Source organism: Oreochromis niloticus, linkage group LG8, assembly GCF_001858045.2.
Source record: "Oreochromis niloticus isolate F11D_XX linkage group LG8, O_niloticus_UMD_NMBU, whole genome shotgun sequence".
Classification (NCBI taxonomy): Eukaryota; Metazoa; Chordata; class Actinopteri; order Cichliformes; family Cichlidae; genus Oreochromis; species Oreochromis niloticus.
In genome coordinates, this window is record NC_031973.2 from 19,895,159 (window position 1) to 19,915,885 (window position 20,727).

At 44.5% G+C, this 20,727-nt stretch overlaps 1 protein-coding gene across 7 annotated transcripts in view; it reads left to right on the forward strand.

The window, feature by feature from the left end:
* Positions 1 to 20,727, forward strand: part of raraa (retinoic acid receptor, alpha a) — a 140,696-nt gene that overhangs the window by 86,299 nt on the left and 33,670 nt on the right. Inside the window, exon 1 of one of the 7 annotated variants that reach the window (XM_003438749.5) lies at positions 14,358 to 14,535. The exons of the other annotated variants lie outside the window; for them this stretch is intronic. Coding sequence (XP_003438797.2) covers positions 14,358 to 14,535 — 178 coding nt within the window. Of the gene's footprint in view, positions 1 to 14,357; positions 14,536 to 20,727 lie in introns of those variants that run through there. 7 annotated transcript variants of the gene reach the window in all.

Genomic DNA, 20,727 nt, shown 5'->3' on the forward strand with positions numbered 1-20,727 from the left:
TATATAATTTATAATTATTATATTAGCACCTACAGTTTTAACAGAGCCCTGAGCCTCCGTTCCTTTTCTGTAAACAACAGGTAAGTGGAGTGTGCACTGTGTGCATGCAGGTATGCGGATGTGAATGGTCAGTGTATGCAATAAGGGTGCTTACAGACACAACAAAAGTATGAATGTGTGTCCTTTTGAGTGTGCATGTCTGTCTGTGTGAGTGAGTGCTACGTGCGTTTGTGTGTGTTAGCCATATTGTGTGGTTGTGCTTTGGAACAACAAAAATACCCTTGATGATGTGTCCCACTCAGCTCTTTTGCCAGATGACTGGGTTTTGGGCACACAGAGAGAGGATGGTGTCCATTGTTATCTCTTTGCTGGAATGATCGTGCACCTGCGTGGTGCTGATGGTGGGATTTGCTCCATCTGTGTGTGAATGTGTGTTTGTGTGTTAATGGTATGCTTTAACATCTTGCTTTTGTTCGTTTTAAAAACAAAAATAAAATAACCTTTAATTCATTCATGACTCATTTTAGAGTAATGAAAAAGTTATCAAAATTCCACTGAAGTGATTTGGAAAACTGATAAAATCTGCTTTGTCTGTGACTTTTGCCCACACTCACAAGTATGTGCGTGTTGCTTCGTGGTTGGTGACTTGGCACGCTGAAGTCACCTATTGTTTGCACATATCTCTTGATTCAGTCTCTTTAATTATCCACATACAACCGACTTTCTGTCCATTTACATCCTATGTACATCTGCATCCGACTCTTTGTGCGTTCACATGCAAACAGCACGCAGATCATTTGACCGTTATTCGGTATCTGAACTGTGGCTGTGACACGCACATGGCCGTCACTGGTGTCACACTCTGCCAAAGCCATGTTTAGCCTGAGGTGCTCTGGCTGACTGCCTGCATTTGATAGGATTTAAAATCCTTCACCTCACATACAAAATCTTGAATAATCAGGTCCTGTCATAGCTTAAAGACCTCGTGGTACCTTATTATACTAACAGAGCACTTCGCTCTCAGACTGCGGGCTTACTTGTGGTTCCTAGAGCTTTCAAAAGTAGAACTGGAGACAGCGACTTAAGCTAGCAGGGCCCTGTTCTGTGAAACCAGCTCCAAGTTTAGATTTGCTAGACAGACTTACTTCTCTACTTTTAAGAGTAGAATTAAAACTTTTCTTTTTGATAAAGCTTATAGTTGGGGCTGGATCAGTTAAACCTGAATCCTCTGTTACTCCTGCTGGAATAGGCTTAGGCTGCCACTCAGTGTGTTATGGGCTTCTTTACACATCTCTTTTCACTCTGTGTGTATACACTACTGCTGTATTTAATCGTTAACAGTTATTAAATTCTGGCTCTCTTCCATCTGTGCCTTGTGTTCTATCTCTCGCTCCGCATCCTGGCCCTCTCCCCCAACCGGTTGTAGCAGATGGCGGCCCCTCCCTGAGCCTGGTTCTGCCGGAGGTTTGTTCCTGTTAAAACGGAGTTTTTCCTTCCCACTGTACCCAAGTACTTGGTGATAGGGTTTCTGTGGTTAGTGGGGTTTCATTCTAATATTGTCGGATCTTACCTTACAATATAAAATGCCTTGAAGTGACTGTTGTTGTGAATTAATGGTACAAAAGTAATTGAATTGAAGATTAAATTCCGAGGTGTAGTCTAGCAATTATCTTGGAACCAGGTCTGCAGGGTACTTTGTGCATGTGCGTGTTTAAAACGGAGAAAGAGAGAAGCTAGCTGGTCAACGTGCTTAATCGCATGAATGGGTATTTTTAAATGCATAGAGGATATGTGGAGTGCTATTTAGTTTAAGGATTTATGTTTGTATATATGTTTCTGCATCACTTTATGAAGTTGTGTACATTTTCAGGTATATCGATGAACGTACATCCTCTGTGGTGGACTGGGTGCACATACACCTGTCTGATCAAAAGCTAAAACAGGCATGAGAGCGTGCGTGTCTGATCTCATTTGACTGCTATACGTGTGCGGTACTTGCATGCTGCTTTGTACCAACAGGGTTATTTTATGTGAATTTTATTTAGGACAGATGAATGTCAGCAGATCCATTATCCTTTATCTGAACTCCCCAGAGGAGAGGGAGAGAGATGGGAGAGGATGCAGATGGTTCGACGGATAGAACGTTAGTGTCCTGTGACACACTCTCGTTAACTGTCACTTTTTGTCCTTTATGAATTATTCACACTTTTTTTTTTTTTCTTCACTTCATACTCGCGATCTCCTCCAGCATCTACACACTCAGACACACACTTTTAAATATACACATACATATATGCGGAACTGTCAAAAAACACATTTCTCTGTTTTTTTCCCCAATACAATAGTTCAGTATAAACAGAAAGCTCCAACTCCACAGGGATGTGCTTTTCTCTGCTTGTGTTTTTGTGTTGTTTTGGATTTTACGCTCCCATGTGGATACCAATTTGCATAGTTCTCTGGCTGTGCATAGATAATTCTGGGAATTCAACCACCACAGAGCATATAGAAATGCACTTGCTTGGACTCCTCCTCATAGCCTGAAGCCGGTGCCGCTGTGTGTAATGGTGGTTGTTTGAAAAAGGTAACAACGGCACGGTTCACCAGAAAGAGAAATAAGCAAATAGTGGCTTCAGTGAATAATTTTGATTGTTTTTGTTTGTTTGTTTTTCTGTTGTTGTCTCACTTCACTTCTCAGATGTTTTCCAGATATTTTATTTTTTGCCTTTTCAAGTCACTGCGGACTAAGAACACTATCATACTGAGGCCTGACCGTGAGAACGGATGTAGCACGAGTGATGAGCAAAGGATTTTGAGCTGTTTATTGGGACATCTCGAGCAGAGAGCTGTGGACACATTGGATAATTACTCATTGACAAAAGTGCATTGACAAGTGCTCTTGGAGGCTGGGATGTGCGTGCAGATGTAGAAACAATAACACTGAGCAGTGCGCAACAGTGCAGTACGATAGAAATTGAACCGACACAATGACTAAACCACCGTCAGAGTCCATTTGGCAACTCTTACGACAGAAACTCTACTCACGCCCAAAAAAATGTTTTTGAGTATCAGAAATATGGATGTTAACCATTTTGAAATAGAGGGAAGTTGCTTGATAGCGGGGAAGTGTAGAAACCATCAGTCTTTACTGTCAGCGCTTTTATCTTTTTGACATCACTTACTGTATTTTGCCTCTGGGCCGTCACCACTGTTGTCACAATTATCAGGACTTGTTTCAAAATCTGTTACAAAATGCTTTCAGGTTATCCACACAGGAGATCACAGCTACACTTTGCCCTGATGAGCCGAGCAGTAACACTTCAGGAATCAGTTTAGTCATTAAAGACAGAAGATTGAGACCACTGTGGAGAAGCAGGAGGAGGGGAGAGGAGGGAGGACATGGAGCGGCACCTCCCATGACAGATGCTTGGTTGAATTAGACCCTACCACTCACACAATCAGAAGACATAGCAGTAGTGTGAGATTATTTACTCTGAACTCCTGAACATTTTCAATTGAACAGATTACTAAAATATTTTTAAAGGTTAAAATGTGGAAGAGGCAACCGTTAGCATCCAGGCCTCAGAGAGCCATACAGCATCGGCGCATACAGATACAGATGATCGCTGTAGGAAAAAATATAATGAATGACTTTGAAACAGCACAGGTTAATAACAAACATTTTTCTTGGGCTTATAGCATAAGTTTTTCTTTACCCACCCCCCCCTTCATTTATTACTTTATTCAATAAGAACAGTTTTCAATCAATCTCGTCTCGATCGTGACCTTTATCCGCTTTAAAAGCTGTATTGATGAAGATAATGTTGCAGACCACGATGCCGTATGGAGAGAAAGGGGAGGGGAAGCGCTTGATGAATGATTCATCCACGGAGAGAGGGAGATAGAAAGAACCGGGCTGTTTGCCAAGTAGGTTAAAGGTTTTGCTGTTGATGTCTGCTCGGTTACATGGAAACTGTTCCAGATAAACACACAAATGTGGAGCGCGCACACCTTTGGTCAAATACAGTCTAGACAGCCTGACGCTCGACCATGTGCTAACAGAAATATACGCCATCTTCTTTTTTTTCCTTCTTTTTTTTGACATTTCTGACTGATTTATATTCGATTCAATCTGTATGATTTGTATTTACATGCTGCCATATCACCATGCCACAACAGTCACCACAGAACCTTTTACATAGACCATTTGCTTTTTACTCTAAAAATACGGACGCAGCACGCTCCAAATCAAGCGAGACACAGCCTGCGCACCATCTCGTCTGGCCCACAATCTCCTGAAAGGAAAGCAAAACAACTGCCCCAAAATCAATAAGATGGAGCATTATGCTAAGAGATCTTGAGACGAATGCGTGCTCTTGGTATACTGCTGTTTAACTCGATTTCAGTGTAATGTGCTTCTGCAGTGACCTTGACTGATTTAAAGAAAAAAAAAAATGGTGATGTGACACCTACACAGGTCCACACTTTGCATAGTGTGGTCACCCTACATGTGAAAGACTAAAACCTGAGTAACCTGTGAGAAAGCAAAGATGTACTTAGTTTATTTAACAACAGCAAAGTTGACAAGCGTGCCTGTGATGTCTCTCCAGGTTATACAACAATAACAAAAACCGAATAGAACGAGTGGAAAACAGCGAACGAGTTGATCCGGAGAGAGGGTAGCGATGTGAATATTGACAGGTTCTGGTGGATGATTTTGTTAGCTGCTGATGAGCTCTGACACGACAGGCCTCCCAGCAGCCTCTGGCACTCCTGTTCTCACCTCCACACATGAGCAAGCTCATCTGTGAACTCCCCCTCCACCTTTTTACACATTTAACTGTGCCACCTTTTTTTTTTCCTTTTTTCCGATTAAACATGCAAACACTGATACACACGGATCCATGCCAAAACACCCCAAGGCTCGCGCACACACACATACACGGAAGCTCACACACAGACAGATGCACACGGATCTACACTTTCTTACATCGTCACTGAAGCTTAGCCTTTACTTCTTTTTGTAAGGGCTGTTGGCAGCTAGGATGGAAAGACGGGAGACTGCAGAGAGAGAGAGAGAAGGGGGGTAGAATAGGGCTCTCCATCATGCTGTCAGTAAGGTGCAGCTTTAGCCTTAGCAAGGAATATAGAGTGTTTTTAAAAGGTGCTGCGAGGTGCAGCAAAGATGAGTCGGATAAATGACTTCTCTTTTTTATTCAAAGAGCCCAGTGAAGCCCACAGGGTTGCTCCATGTGGGTGGGTGGGTGGTTGGGTGTGGTGTGTGTGTGTGTGTGTGTGTGTGTGGGAGGGAGGGGAGAAAAAGAGTGTGTGCAATAGTATGAAGTGGAGAAAGTGTCACAATGTGCATGCTTGAAAATGTGTGCAAAACTCAGACTTGTGTGACGGCCGGCTGATGTTTTTGTTACTTTCTGACATTATAACTTATTATGGGGTTTTTTTTGTTTTGTTTTCTCTTGGCTGTTGCTCCCCGCCCTTTTAAACCACTGACTGGGAAAAGTAATGTAGTGTAGAGGGGGCATGTAAGGTGGAACAATGGCTCAAAAATATTGAATAAGGAGTGAAAGGGAGCTGGGGTTTGAATGACAATGGGTCGGAGCTGGCGGTGAGGACAGATGATGTGGGGTGGGGGGAAGATGGTCCAGATTGATGACAGATCTCCACTGGTTAAATATTATCAGGCTGCTTTTTTTCTTTTTTTTAATCTATCAACACCCCCTCCTCCTGTCCTGGTATCACACAGAGAATAGCAAGATGTGGTCAGCTAATGATCTGCCCTTCTGAGCCATTCACTTTTTGTATTAGCCTATTTACTTACTTTAGAGACACTCCCCCCTCTCTATGGGCTCACAACACAGATGGTTTGGGTAGCCATAGCGACTGCCATTGGATGCCATCAGTCCAAAGCCAGTCTGTGCTCTTCTTCTTTTTTTTAATCACAGGCAGGCCCAACTGCAAAGGCAGCTCATTTCAAGAAATTTTTCTTCAGCATGAATGAATAGAAAGAAATTAGCAGTGCCTCTACCCTGACTTTCTCACAGATCTGTTCATTTTTTTTAAAAAAGGTTCCTCCTCTCTATTACAGTCACATTTCACTGGAATTGCAAAGATATGCGCAACCTAGTGAAGCAAAAGCACAAAAGTTTCTCTGTGCTGACAGATGCAAATGCATTTTTTTAAACATATGATAAGCCATGTGATGTTAATTTTGCTTTCACTAGTTCCCTTTTTTTCCCCACCTCAGTGTTTGTGCAACTAAATGCCAAGGGTGGGACGAGCCAATGTCTGAGGGCAAAAAGTTTTCCGCTGATATCTGTTTCACGTGCCAGTTCTCTGGTTTTTGTTGTCGGAGAATGACGCAGCTCTATTCTGCTCCCCGGGGCTATGATGAGTAAACCTTTTGACTGCAGTAACAATCCCACATACAGTGAATATCTTTGAAGCTGACCCTTATGTACCTCTGGGATTTGTGGGTAAATGTGGCTGCCTTTCATCCAGTTAACTCCTCTGTTTCTTATACATAAATATATATATATACAAGCACAGATGTCATAGAGCAGGGGTGAAGTGTGTGGTGGACATTTACAGAGAGGGTGAGCAATGGCAGAGAAAGGAGTGTAGCTGCTCCGTCTACTTTCGCTGCACCCCATTCTTTTGAAACGCTGATGACTCCCTCTCCCCTCATCGCTCTGCTCACTTCTCATCTAATGTGCCGGAGTCATCCATTCCATTAACCCTCCTCCTTCTTGCCTTCCCAAGTTAGAATGAGGCAGATCCCCAACCCCCCGTCCCCGCTCTTTCTCTCTCCCCCCACCTCTCTGTAAAAGGCAGGCCAGCAGGGGCCACGGCGGTGATGACGGCAAGGGGCATTTTTCATGCTCTGAGCCGCTCTCCCAAGGGCCTTTGTTGTCCCCACCGGCTCCCAACTTTGCTGGGTAAGCTGAGGATTTCACACATTTCATCAACATCCAAACTACATCGGCACTTTTTGAACATTTCATATCATTTGGCGGAGTTGTGCACAGACACGGACATGCATACAAGCATTACAAAACAGGATGCAGCGAGAAAGGGAGCCCAGGAGAGAGAGGGCAGTCAACCTTTATGAGAGAGCGAGCGCAGGATTAGAGCTGTATCGCAAATAACTCCCAGCCCACTCCACACACCGCAGACTGTGGTTTTAGTGAGTGTTGACTACACATTTGGCCTGCAGTTGTCCAACCTTTTGTACGGGTCGTGGCACACATTCAGCTTTTGTGCAACAAGCACAACAATTGGTGTGCCCTGTCTGTACTGGTGTTAGGGGCACTGCTGAAGCGGAGGTCAGTCACCGAGGCATCATAATGCTTTGGGCTGGGCACAACAAGAATGAGGGAAATCCACTTAAAGTGAACCACTAACCCCCTCCCACCATCACCACCACCTCTCATATCCCCTCCAGGCCACCACGAGCATCACACTTCTGAATAGAAAACAGGAAATTGGTCCTCTGTAGCACTTCAAATCCTGAAGTGTGAGAGAGAAGGCACCAAGAGGGAGTGGGGAAAATACTTAGATCTCTGAAAGAGAGAGATGAAATGCCTTCAACCAGAAAACCAGACAGCATGGTCATAATCAAAAACTTAAAAGAGATGCAGAACATGCTTACTTCTCCCCCCCATTTTATCACTACATCTCTAGCTTTTGAGAGCTCTGATTTAAGACCACGAGATGGAAAACCTGGATTCAGGAAATGCAGACATAGATAAATGAGTGTAGCTTGAGTTGTAATTGCATCAGTAATGCCAGTTTCTGAGTGAGCTTTGGCAGAGCAGAGAGATCATTCTTCCAGCTTCCTGCTTCCTTGCCTTTTGACTCTCCCTCTGTGCTTTCTTGCAAGAGCTCATCTCCTTTCTGTAACTTCCTTATAATATACTTCGCCTGCTTCTCACAGTTTAGTTAATTAGGCAGCAGCTGCAGGTAAAATATGAGTACAGAAGGATGTCATCGAGGAACGTGTATGCAAAAGCAAAAGCAAGGGATCCATTGCAAGGAGCACTGTCAAAATGAGCTAAACATTAAATTTGCAATTAATTTCCAATCTGTGTAATTGATTACTGTAATTAACACAGCTGTCAACCACCGCGTAGCATTGAGAGTGAAGTTATTGGAACTAGCCGAGGTGGAACTAACCAATGGTAATCAACTAAAGTGCTGGGCTGTAAACATCTGAAGTTGGGCTTTTTCACTTTCGGGAGTCTATGGGGACTGGGACTTGCTTCAACTCTGTTGGCTTCACTTTTCAGCCCTGGAGGTTGATAGCTTGGTAGCAACGTGTCGGGACCAGTCCAGACAATATACCATACGGGTATGATGACTCCGCTGACAGGCGCACATAATTTCAAATCAGGATAATGATTATCAAGTCTCAGTCAAGGTTTGGTTACAGTTTGGACTAATGCAAGTTGGAAAGCAATGGTTTCTCTATGATTAATCATGATTAATGTGTGAATAAACACTTTTTTTGTAATTATAATCAACAAAACTTATAAATTTGCCAACAAAACTTCAGGAGGAATTTGGCCATATTTTTTTCCCTTGTTTTTCTCATTTTTTTTGCTCTCTTTGTTATTCCTTGTTTCTGTGCTTTATTCTCTCTTCTTCTTGTCCTTTTTTTCTTTAAATAGAATTAGTGCATACAGACGGATACTGGCTAAAACATCGCCCTGTCTCTGACATCTAATGGAGGCCATTCCAAGTCTTGGATGACTGATATTGAGATATCCTTCCTCCAGGGTAACATCCATAGCAATTTTCTCTTGATTTGCTGAGTGATGGACTTGGTGCAAAGCAACATAGACCTAATGATCGTTGAGGAGATGGCTCTCTAACTCAAGGCTGTAGAGTGTGGACAATTACAAGCTATACAATAAGCTACGTCGCTTACCCCCTCCTCTCTCTCTCTTTCTCGTTCTCTTCCTCTGCTGAAGTATTTCCAGAATGCCGCCGGCCACGATGGATTTATGAGTCGGCCATACTTTGGTAAACACCGATGGTGGGCAGCTTTGTCCTCCCCCCTCTGTGATATAGTGAAGGTCCCCCATAAAAAATGGGAAAACCAGGTTACGGCCACCATAGAGCTGGGCTGAACAATAAAAGGCTTTATGGGCAGATATAGGCCTGTACCATAAATGCTGGAATCTGCTGTCGGAAGGACATTAAAGGGATAATGATTGGGGGGGGCTAAGAGGGTCCTTTTAGAAAAGACACACACACACACACACACACACACAGAGGATAGCAAAGCACCAAGGCTGAGATCTATAGACCAGTTTAACTTTAGGTCAAGGTTTGTGTGCGTTCATGCGTGCGCATGCGTGTGTGTGTGTTTCCATTAGATTGACAGAGGGAGGTGGAAGTGATACAGTTGTTCATTGATAACTGGAGCTTGTTCTCACATTGGAGGGTCGGGCCCTCATTACGCACTGGCTCAATGTCAGGGAGCACAGCTGCTGGGTTTGGCTGGTGCTGCCTGTACAGGCTGCACAAAACCAGCTGTGCAAACAAACACACACACGGAAACTGTAAAGGCAGTAAGGGGAACGGAGTGGTAACAGACGGGCCACGGAGGTTCAGGTAGACTTGAAAGCAAACATGCGTAAACCCACACAGGTATGCAGGCCGAAGATGTGATTCTAGTTGGAGAGTGACAGGAGGAAGTGGTTGCCAGGGCTATGCTAGTGATAGGGGTGGGGTGGGATTATGGTGCTGATCAGTCGTGGGATAATGCTGACATACAGACAGCCCGTTTTGTCTCACAGTGTGACAGAGACCTGAACAGACTCGATCACTATCTTGGCGTCTCAAATTAGGACACATTTCAACTCCTTAAAGTGCTTCTTCTCTGAATTCTCCACCGCTGTGCTGCTTTATTAGGTCGCTGGGAAGATTTAAGAAAGATAGAAACCTTTGCCGAGGCTTGCCCCAACTTCTTTATCGTCTGGGCATTAGCCATCTGCTGGCACATGTGCAGAAGTGCTCTAGGGGAGGTGTAGCATGAGTGCCTGTGTTTGTGTAGTAGCCACTAAGGCAGACAGGAACTCTAAAATTAGGCCCAGGCCATTCTAACTGGAACATGTCTGGCCTTATCGTGTCAAGAGATGGCTATTACCCAAGCCGAGTGTTGTCTGAGCGATACGGCAGGTCTGGTTGGTTTTTCTTTCTTTTCTTTTTTCTTTTTGTTTGTTTTGCCTGTTTTGCCTGTTTAGTGTCTCTAGGCAGCCAGAGCTCAGCAGACTTTTCCATGACATTGAGACAATTTGATTCTGTTTTGATTTGACCATCATGTCCAATAAAGAGCATATTGTGCAGGAAGTCTTCGTTAGTCACAGAGGACAGAAATGATCTCCAGAGTGAAGGTAGCAACACAAGAGCCAAGGGCTGATTGCAGATGTAAGTGGATCATCTCCAGAAACAGAAATTCTCACTCATGCTCTTAAGAAGGACACTGCTGAGTCCACTTTGTGCACTTACAGAGGACTTGTGCTCCCCCCACTATTGCCGTGCGCCATAATCCAAATGACAAAACAACCTATTGTTTGTTCTAACCTGTCTGCCCATCTCCTTGGGGAAGGAATGGCAAGGCGTGCACTTTTTACAGCTTCCTAGTGCCCCTGATTGGACTGAGAAAGAAGGAAAGTGGGGGCAGTAAAAATAGTTTGACACCCTCAAGGTCCAGCCAGCAATCTCCTCTTCTCTCTTAGCCCATAAAACTCTTTGAATTCTCTCCTAACCCCCCACCCCCCCCCATTTCTCTCTCTCTATTTCTTCACCAGACTCTCACTTGCAGCTTTGCTTCAGATCAAGGTTGTTATGTTTGCCGCTCGTGGCGTCTCCCTATTATTTTCAGTTGCATAACTCTTTCTGCAAGGCCCCTGCGTCTGAATGCTGCTTTGATCAGGTCCGTGCATCGGTTTGGAGTGGGGACTTCACGCAGCCCCACTTTGAAGCCCGAGCGACGAATCTGAGACTGGGTTCTCAGCGTCAACTTAGGGGATCGAGGCACAATCTCATTCTCTCTGGCTTTCCAGTGCCAAAGTACTTTTCCGTGTTCTCAGGAGTGTGGCGCTTGTTGATGCTGGAACAAGAACAGCCACTTGAACTGGTGTGTGTTGATGTGGGCTGAAACCTGTGTGTGTGTGTGTGTGTGTGTGTGCATGCCTCTCGTCCCTCTCCCTCTTTAACTTACAACTCTTACTTCTGCTGTTGTGGTACCAGCCATCAAGCGTATGTCCTGGCTCTTATATTTTGACTTTGCATGTGAGAGTGACATATTACAGACTGGGAATAAAAAACAGCCCAAATTTTTCCACTAATGCAGTGTAACACACTCAATTCTCCAACTGTCTACTCAGAGGAGTCCGCTGTTCCAATATCACCTTCTCCTGTGAAAATTGCCACATTTATTTACTCTTAGCCACTTGGATATATTCAGTTCTTCTTTTTTTTACCTAATGGAGTTCCTCTTTTCTCTACAAATAAATAGGAAAAAGCTGTGGGAAAAGGACTTTATGTCAGCCTAATCTTGTATTCTCCCCTCTCCTAATAAGTAATGATCAGCAGTCTGTTATCTCTCAGCTTGTTTTATGCAATCATGGGGTATTACCCAGGGATGAATGCTCCCTCTTCAGAGAGGAAAACAGAGCCTGGAAAATTAGCATTTTCTGACAGCCATTACTCACTGGGCTAATCCTGTCAAGGAATGTGTGGCTGCGCTATCAATGCAGGCGAGGGGTCGCCATGGCCCAGGCCTGCACATCGGCTCTTATCAGGCAGGGTAAACACACTAGGGGCCTGCATTAAATAAGTGTCACAGTCAGTGGAGGCGGAGCAAGCCAAGCCCCCTGCCAGTGTGCAGATAATCCCTTTCGAAAAAAAAAAAAACATGCTGGTCAGACCCAGCTGTGGCCTGTGGCTCAGGTGTAGGGAAAGTGGGGGAGGAGAGGTATTGTCTCGGCTGTGGTGTAGGTTACAATACAAGCCACTCAGGGTTTTTTGGCCGTGCTTGTGTTCGCGCAGATACATTTCACAAGATCGGGTATCAGATGTTCACTGTCCACCCGGGCAGTTTTGGAAAAGCTTTGCGTCCACATCGAGATACCGAAACAGCTTGGAAAGTGTCCTCCTATGTTCTCGACGTTGTCAGGGACGTCCCACTGAGTTATGAAACGGGCAGAATTTTCCTCTGTGTGTTTCGAACATTACATTTCTGCTTTTAAATTGTTAAGGTTAAAAAAACCCCACACAGTTTTGTATGTTGGTGCCTGGCCTTAATCTCTACTATTATGCATGCACGGACAATTTGGGCCAGCAGCTGTCCTCCAGATCACATGACAATCACAAAATTACAGGCTGGGATTTCTGAAGCACATGAGCGGAAAAAAAGGCAAAACATGAGAAGTTTGGATGCACTCACGGGGCTACAAACTTCATTGCCTCTATATTTTATCAGCACTGATATTCGCGTCAGGTGACTGTTAAAACTGCTTTTATAGTGTGAGTTTTGCTATGCCTCATGGATGATGACACAGCTGCAGGGTTTGCTTAATAAGCTGGAACAATGTTACCTGGAATGTTGCGGTATAAAGGCAGCAACTCTGAAAACAACTTCCTGGACTTCTTCCAGCTGTAACTAAACTGTGAGGGAGGGAAGAAAAAGTTAAGCGCCCTGCTACTATGACTGGGTGACTTTGGCACTTTTTATCCTTGTGTGTGCTGTGTGAACCGAGGCGCCTCTCTGGGCAGCACCAGAGGAAAAGTGTAATAGTGTTACACTGGGTCTACAAGGTGGGAAACCTTGAATAATGTGGGGATGAGAGCAAGCCAGAGATCCGAGTCAGCCAGTGGGTCACCAGAAGGTGAGGCTGCCTACTTGCCTGGGTTCAGGAAAAGTTCAGCCGCATAGCATTAGGCAAATTAGGGAGACCGCGGCTGGGGGAGAAGAAAATCGGGAGGGTTAGGGACTGATGAGGGGAAAGGGTCAAATTAGTTGGAAGGAGGAGCCCAGTAAAGAGTGAGAACATAAACGGGGACTTCCAGGAAAAAGAGAAAAAGAAACAAGAGAGTTAGATTGTGATATAGCAGCCGCTGTGTGCACGATCACTCTGTAAAGACACGCAAGACTAATTACCGCGCTTATATAACTTAATCATGTCCTCGAATACTTTCCTATTTAAAGCCCTCGCTGCTCAGTTTGACGGCGGGCGGCGGGCTCACCCCCCCCCAAAAAGAAACACTCCCGCAGTGCCCGTGTTTCGGGAGAGGGAGATCCGTGGTGACGTCCCTGAAGGGGTTAAAGAAGGGGCGGAGCAACGCATGAAAGGCACCGAGGGGAAGCAGGAGAGAGAGGGGAAAAAAAGGAGAGAGAGAGAAAGAGCCGAGTGGAGGTGGAGCCAAAGCTCTCAGCTGCTGTGCCTTGTCACATTTCTGCAGAACATGATAGCCGCACGGTTTGGTGTGGGAATGGTTTTAGGCTTCTCTTCCCCGAATACAAAACAAGGCGGCGCTGCGCGTTTTCACGGGAGCCTGGATGCTGGAGAGCAGGGTCTGACGGAGGGAAGCGGCCGCTCGTTGTAGTGCAACAGAGTCTGCGAGGCTGGGGGGAGGAGGAGGAGGAGGAGGAGGGGGGACTGGTTCGTTTTACGGAGCTGACAGGAGTCCACCCACGACGGGCGCAAACGGGACAACCGACCGTAACCCAAAAGGACAAACTGCAACTCTGCGGAATTCCCTCTCCTAATATTTGCGCCTGCACCACATTCCCAAATCTCCCTGCGCTGTCCACGCAGACTTTGGAGATTTGTGTTGTATTTATTTAAAGATTTTTGGACGGGGGGTTGGATTTATTCTTTGTCGTGTGGATACAGCCTCATATGTTGCTCTGTGTTTGAGCAGCGCCGTAAAGACAGACCCCTTCTGTTGAAGTTATTCGGCTCGTCCCCGATTTTTTTTCTTCTTTTTTCCTTTTATTATATCTCTATCGAGTTTCTTACCTCGGACACAACGCAGACTGCTCTTTGAGATTATGTTTTCATATCCGATCAGGCGCATTCGGACACCGATTCATCCATCGGTCTGGTTTTCGATCTTCACATTGCCGTGAGAAGATGCCAAATGTTCCGATGTCCCCGCTGTGTTTGGATTTACCACTTTCCCCTCGAATTTGATGCAGTTTCCCCCCCTCCGTTCGGCACCGCTGCTGGTGGCGAGCTGAAAACCAAACCCTCACAAACAGTTCGGGTTTTTTTGTTTTTGTTCTTTTGCCCTCTTGCTAATATTTCCCCCCTGCCGTCGCCCTGCTTCATATGATGTATGAGAGTGTGGACGTTGTGGGACTGAATCCCAGCCCGAACCCGTTTTTAATGATGGATTACTACAACCAGAGCAGAGGATGCTTGATCCCGGAGAAAGGACTGGTGCCCGGGGCGCCCCATCCGTACAGCACGTCCATCAGGAACCAGCACTGGAACGGCTCCAATCACTGTAGGTGCTCTTTTTTTAACCCCCCTCCCCGTCACCTCAACTTCATCTCACTAATTGAAGTTGAACCCTCCCTGTTAGTGTGTGTGCATTATAATCCATATATTTCCTATTTTGCTCTTCCCAGCACACGCCGGTCGCATGTGAAACTATCATTGGAAGGCCTTTTTATTCTGGAGTTACCACTTCAATTATTTAAACCCCATAATATGTGCTCAACAGCGCTGCTCGTTATCACAATCAGTAAGCCGTCTTTGCTGCAACAGGCCTATATATATTTGACCCACTTTCTTCTCTCTCGTTTCTTTCTGAGTGTTCGCTCAGGTTTGGGGTTTTTCCCCCCCCTCTCTTTCCTGCCAGTCTGCTTGCGCTCTGATCCAGGCCACGCTACCCGAAGCTTTTGCGTTCCTGAAATCTGCACTTAATGCAAACCAGGTTTGTGCAAGCCATGCCAGCGTTAATCAGATCAAACTTTCATGCCAGTGTTATCCCCTGGTCTTCTGGTAATCTGTACCCACAGGTCAAAGTTCCTCAGCAGCACCACCACCATGGCCTTCACCAGACAACAGTATCTGTTAAATTTTGGAGGCCTTGCACTCATTTATTTATATTTGATAAATAATTTGAAGTGATGTGCTGGCATAACTTTTTAAAAATAAAAAAAAACAATATTTCAGTTAGTATGATTTTATGTGTAGACTCCTGTGCTAGTTAGTGAGGATAGCAGTGTTTATAAATGGCAGGTTTATTGTGCTTTTATATCAGTGAGATTTAGTTTAGATTGATGATATGTTCATGCGTTTGCTGCGTGGTCTCCTTGGGTCAGTATCCGCCAGCAGCCGTGGGGGATTTAATTTTGCTGATAGCATATTTGCTGCAGATATGAGAGAGAGAGTTTTATTGCAGCAACAAAGTATAGCAAGAGCTGCTTCCCATTCTTTACCTCAGTAGAGCCAGGCTGCATAAAGCTTGAGCAGGCCCTTTTTATAAAGGGATAGCTCTGTTGTCTTTCACTGCTGAAGGAGCTTAAAAAAAAAAGGGCAGGAATCTCCACGGGCTCTTAAGGACCAATTTCCTCCTCGTCTCAAGACTATAGAAACGCACGACAAAGGGAAATTTAGACAGGAATTTCTTATGTTTGGCAGCAACAACAAAAGACAAAAGCAGCCATAACTGTTTTGTACGTGTTGTAATCTTTTCTTCATCTTTCTCATCTCATTATTTGTTTTGAAAAAGATCTCTCCTGAGTAAAGAGGCGAAGCCGTACATTTTTTTCTAAGCAGATATTCAAAGAGCCTGATAGTATTTATTGAACCGGTCCACTAAAACAGCTCTAGTGGCGGCATTGATTCAAACCATGTGAGCTCGTCTGAGGGGAGACTGTGGGGGTTTGGCCCAGGAAAAGACCTCTGATCCTTTACTCGACTCCACATTGTTTTGCTCAATGGAGGAATTGCAGGGGGAGAGAGTGTGAGTGTGTGTGTGTGTGTGTGTGTGTGTGTGTGTGTGTGTGTGGGTGAGGGGTAGCATATCTGCTCTTTGCCTTACTGCTTGAATGTAATAAAAAATTTAGTGCACAACCAGAGAACATTGACGGGAGGGTGTAGAGCAGAGAGGCGCAACATCCGTAAGTGTCATCACGTGGCTCAGAGGCTTATTGGATCATAGGGTTAGAAAACAACCCAGACAACAGCGCGAGATTTCCTCGTTACTCCCCGCTCTCACGCAGGAATCCAAACGAGCCAGATTAAAAAAAAAAAAATCACAAGACGATCCCATAAACATCTGTTTGCTTTTTTGTTTTTTGAAGTTCACAGAGAGTAGTGTCATGGTATGTTCCTCTGCACTTTTCCTGGTAGGTCTTACCATTTTTTTTCTTTTTACCCCCTCTGTGCTTTTCTTTTTTGGTCCTCTGTTTTTTCAACCCCTCCACATTGGATCTAACTATTCATTACAGGCTTCACAGAAGAGCTTTCTGGCTCTAAGCATGCACTCAGTGACATCTTTGCTAAAGTGAATCTGGCCTAAAACGGCCTTCTGGACCCACTAAGTGAGTGGGTATAAATCCACATCATATGGGTGCTTCATCCCAGTATTATTGGTTCTTTAACAAGGCCATATTATGCTTTTGTGTCTACTCCCTTCCCTTTAGTGATATTCCTTCAAATTGCTTCTTTTGTGCATTTAAACGTTATAAAGTCCAAAGCACACACCAATGGGTTGTAATGAAGTTGTACAGGACTTGCTGTTGCTTAGCTTGGACTTACTGACATTCAGATTTACTCCTCATTTTCTTACTTGTATCACCAGTATACATTTTAATTATTACCTGTCTAGCTTAAGACATGGAATCAGCAGCTTCTTCCATTGTTATTAATCTGTTAGAGCCCCTTCATGTACTCCTGATATATGAGAACCCAGTTGGCTACTTTTAGTTTTGAAGGCAATGACCAACATGTTGAATAGTGAAGATGGCTAACATTATCATCCATTTTTAAAAAAATCCCCTTTTTAAAGGCTGTTTTGAATCTGTAATGCTATAGTTAAATGACAGATGATCACATCTCTATAACGGTTCGTTCTAGAGACAATATTAATGATTTTTGGAAAGAAGAGAAGTCAGTTTTTGCCGTTTTTGTCGTTGTATCACGGTAGCACAATGCGTTTGTAAGTACTGCTTTTTGAATACAGACAGAAAAATCAGCCCTGCCTAGATTTTCATATCACTGTAACCCCTCAATCATTTTGGGCTAGAGAGAAAATGCAAATGGTTCCTGAAAGATGAGCATTATTTTGTCATTTTACAGCCAAAATTATACAATGAGTATGATACTTGGATGATAAAGGGTTAAGGCCTGCAACAGCATTCGTAGAGTAGGGGTTATGATACATAACCAATGTTCAGTGCTCTTTTGCCAGGCTAGCTAACTAATCATAGGAGACTGGTCTTTTCCTGAGGGGATCCTTAAAGAGACTGAAAGATGCAATATGAGAAAGATTATGTTTCCATTTTACATTAATTGATATAATCCAGCACACTATGAGCCTGTAAAACGAGTTCTTAAAAGATGGTGCGTATTAAGAGGTTTGAATGTTTACATGTAGCCTCTGTTTATCACCAGGTTGCCCAGTCATAGGCATTGTGTGCTGCTGGTAATTTGGTTCTACTTGGAAGAAGGCTCTGAATGGCTCGGGTGAAAAGTCTGTGGCCTTGCAGATTAAATCCACTTGATTTTTCACTGAGTCACAGTCAGAATCCTTACAGCGGTTATGGGCTCATGCACGAAAGAATGCACGCGGCTTTGTTCACATGACTGTCACACACTAAAAACTGGGGATATGGGGGAAAGGGGGGATTGCACGGTAGGCTCAAATGCTCTGCAGCCCATGGGCGTCTTGCTCTTTGGGTTATATTTTTCTCAGGCTGTCTACAGTGTAAAAGAAGGCAGTCGCTGCATAGAGCATATGTGAGATGGAGAGCAAAGCATTCTTTGTCTAGTTTGTCTTCTGATGATGAAAGTGTGCTTACATGAACAGTATGTGTCTTAATCTGAGTTGTTTGATATTTAGTCCTGAAGTCCTTCTCCCCCTTTTTTTTGCGGCTGTAAGAGCAGTTTTTGGAATTTGCATTTTTTTAAGTTTCAGATTTACAGGCAAATCCATTTAGTTTGTCTGCAGTATCAGACAGCACAACAAAAAGCATCCGTAATTGTTTGTGTTGTCAGGCAACACTTAAACACGGAAAACAGTGGGTGATGTGTTTGGACTTTGTGCAGGAGAACAGATTGTGTCAGCCTTATGAAAGAAATGCAAATACCACTTCCTGCACCTTTTATTTCTATGTGCATTTTTTTTATAGTGCATGCTGGAAACTGGAAAAACATGAACAACAGAAAATAAACGGTGAGTCCGGTCACTAAGCAGAACTGGCTCGAGTACTGTTGGTTTCTGGCACAGCAGTGTGGGTGGGTGGGTTCTATCCTACGAGGGGAAGATCATAAAGTACGAATTTTATTTTCTTGGAACAATCAAGGATTTCTTGGCAAAGCCACTTTAATAACATTACAGCTTGTGACTTTGTTTATATAAGGGAGGAATACAAATTCCAGGCCTTAGTATTCCTGAATGACAGTGCCCTTCATGCCAATGATGCACAGGTCTGAGACAAGGTCATCTGTTCTTCTAGAGAAGGAAAGCATTAGGCAGTCTCCTCATTTTGCCACATCTATCTAAACCCGATCAACCAAAGTTGATTGCGATTTAGTAGCCTGCATGCCTGGGACATCGCACAGCGGGGAGATGTGTGTGGATGAAAGAGTGCGATCTGATTGTCCACTGGAATACGCTCGCTCTCACCTTCAGGGTAACATCAATAACAAATTGTGTCATCAAGGTATGTTTGCAATGGCAGAGGGGTGACCAGAGTTCACCACTGCTCCTGCCATTCTCCTGGGAAAGGCTGCAGGGCAGCATTTCACAACCTGCCATCACTTGCTCCCAAAAACGGCACCTTGCCAACTACCTGTGGAGCATTTGTTGCCCTTTTAATGCAATTCAACAGTTACTTACAATAGTCGCTGCAGTAAATTTACCAAGAGCAACAAAGATGCGTGTTTTTGTTTGTTTAAATGCCCGCTGGCTCAGTCACTCCACAAAGTGGAATGACTGGGTGTGGTCCCTCACCTTGAACAGAGTGGCAGAGTAACCGGCTTTTTACTTCCAAACACTGCTATAGCTGGCTCGCAACTTTGATGTTGTCTTGCAGGTGGCGCGACGTAATGCCTTGCAATTGCATATCGAGTACATCACGGGTTCAGCATATTTTTGTCTGGGCATTTCTTTTTTTTCCTGTTCCTTCGTGCACACATGAACGCACGCTCAAACCAACTGATGGGCCTCAGCTTGTTTGCGGAGAGAATTAGCCGGAGGCAAAAGTCAGAGTGTACTGTACACCAGTTTGGTTTGCCGCTAAATCCCCAAACAAGGGTTGGTGTACACTGCAAAGCTGACTTTGATGAACAAAGCAGTGCAGACAGAAAAGATCCAGGCAGTGTCATTGATTCATCAGGGCTTAAAGGAGGCAGCTGATTGCAGCCGTTGCGACAACAGGGCTGTAATCTCACTATCAATAATTACATTCTCCCTGATGTCTGCACTGTTACACACACACATGCACGGGGCTGGGAGGGAGATCAAAACTGTTCAGGTTAAAGGGGGATTCTGCCCTCTAAAATATTCATTGCTTCTTCATTTAAATCAATTCGGCTCTTCAGGGGCAGTCAAGCGTCAACTGTCAGAAATTGAGCTGGGCCTGTTGTAATCACTTCTTTACTTATCTCTACAGATGGCTTGTTCGCAATGTGCTCTGCATGGCTAGCTCACCGGCACACTGTCTCCCTCTTCCCCTCTCTCTCTCCCTGCGCTTCCCATCTCTTCCCCATCTCCATGTTTTATCCCCACCCTCCCACAATGGAACACACATAAATTCATCAGGGTATTGAACCACGGACATTTATCATCCCAGAATTCATCTGCGAGTCATTTTCATTCCTAAAGTGTGTCCTTTCTCACACTTTATCTCCCTCTCTGTTTCCCATCTCCGTGGTGGCATTCTCCGCATGGCAAGCCTGAGCCGGGCAGTCAGTGTGGCGATTAATCTTTAATGCTTCCCTGCCCTAATTTTTCCTCATATTTTACAAGATTTCCTGCCCTCCAACCTTTTTTTTTTTCAGCATCCTCTATATATAGAGTGATTACATGGAATGTTGCCTTGTTTCATCAGTTGCAGAGGACTGCTGCATGCCTCTGCCTCTCTTGTGCAGTCAGCCAGGCTCTCTCAGGCCACTAGCTCCAGGCCAGAGCACAGGACTGTTTGCTTCCCACCAGCACACTCATCCTCAGTTTTTGCCTCTGGGGATCTGTGTTAGCATCACATGGATGACAACTGTGCACACCTCAAGTAGTTCACACACAAACGCACACTTGCACATACACCGCGGTGGAATGCCCGCCTATTTTGAGAGCGGGACAGCGAGGGGGAAAAAAATAGGTTAGAGGTTAGTGTGCTAAAAATACAAAAGCCTGGCACTAAAAAAATAGCACCGTGTTGCTGCCGTCTCAGTTGGTGTTGTTAACTGAAAACGAATGCTCGCCACAGCTCGTGTTTGCGTTGAATGCAAGGGAAAAAAATTCAGA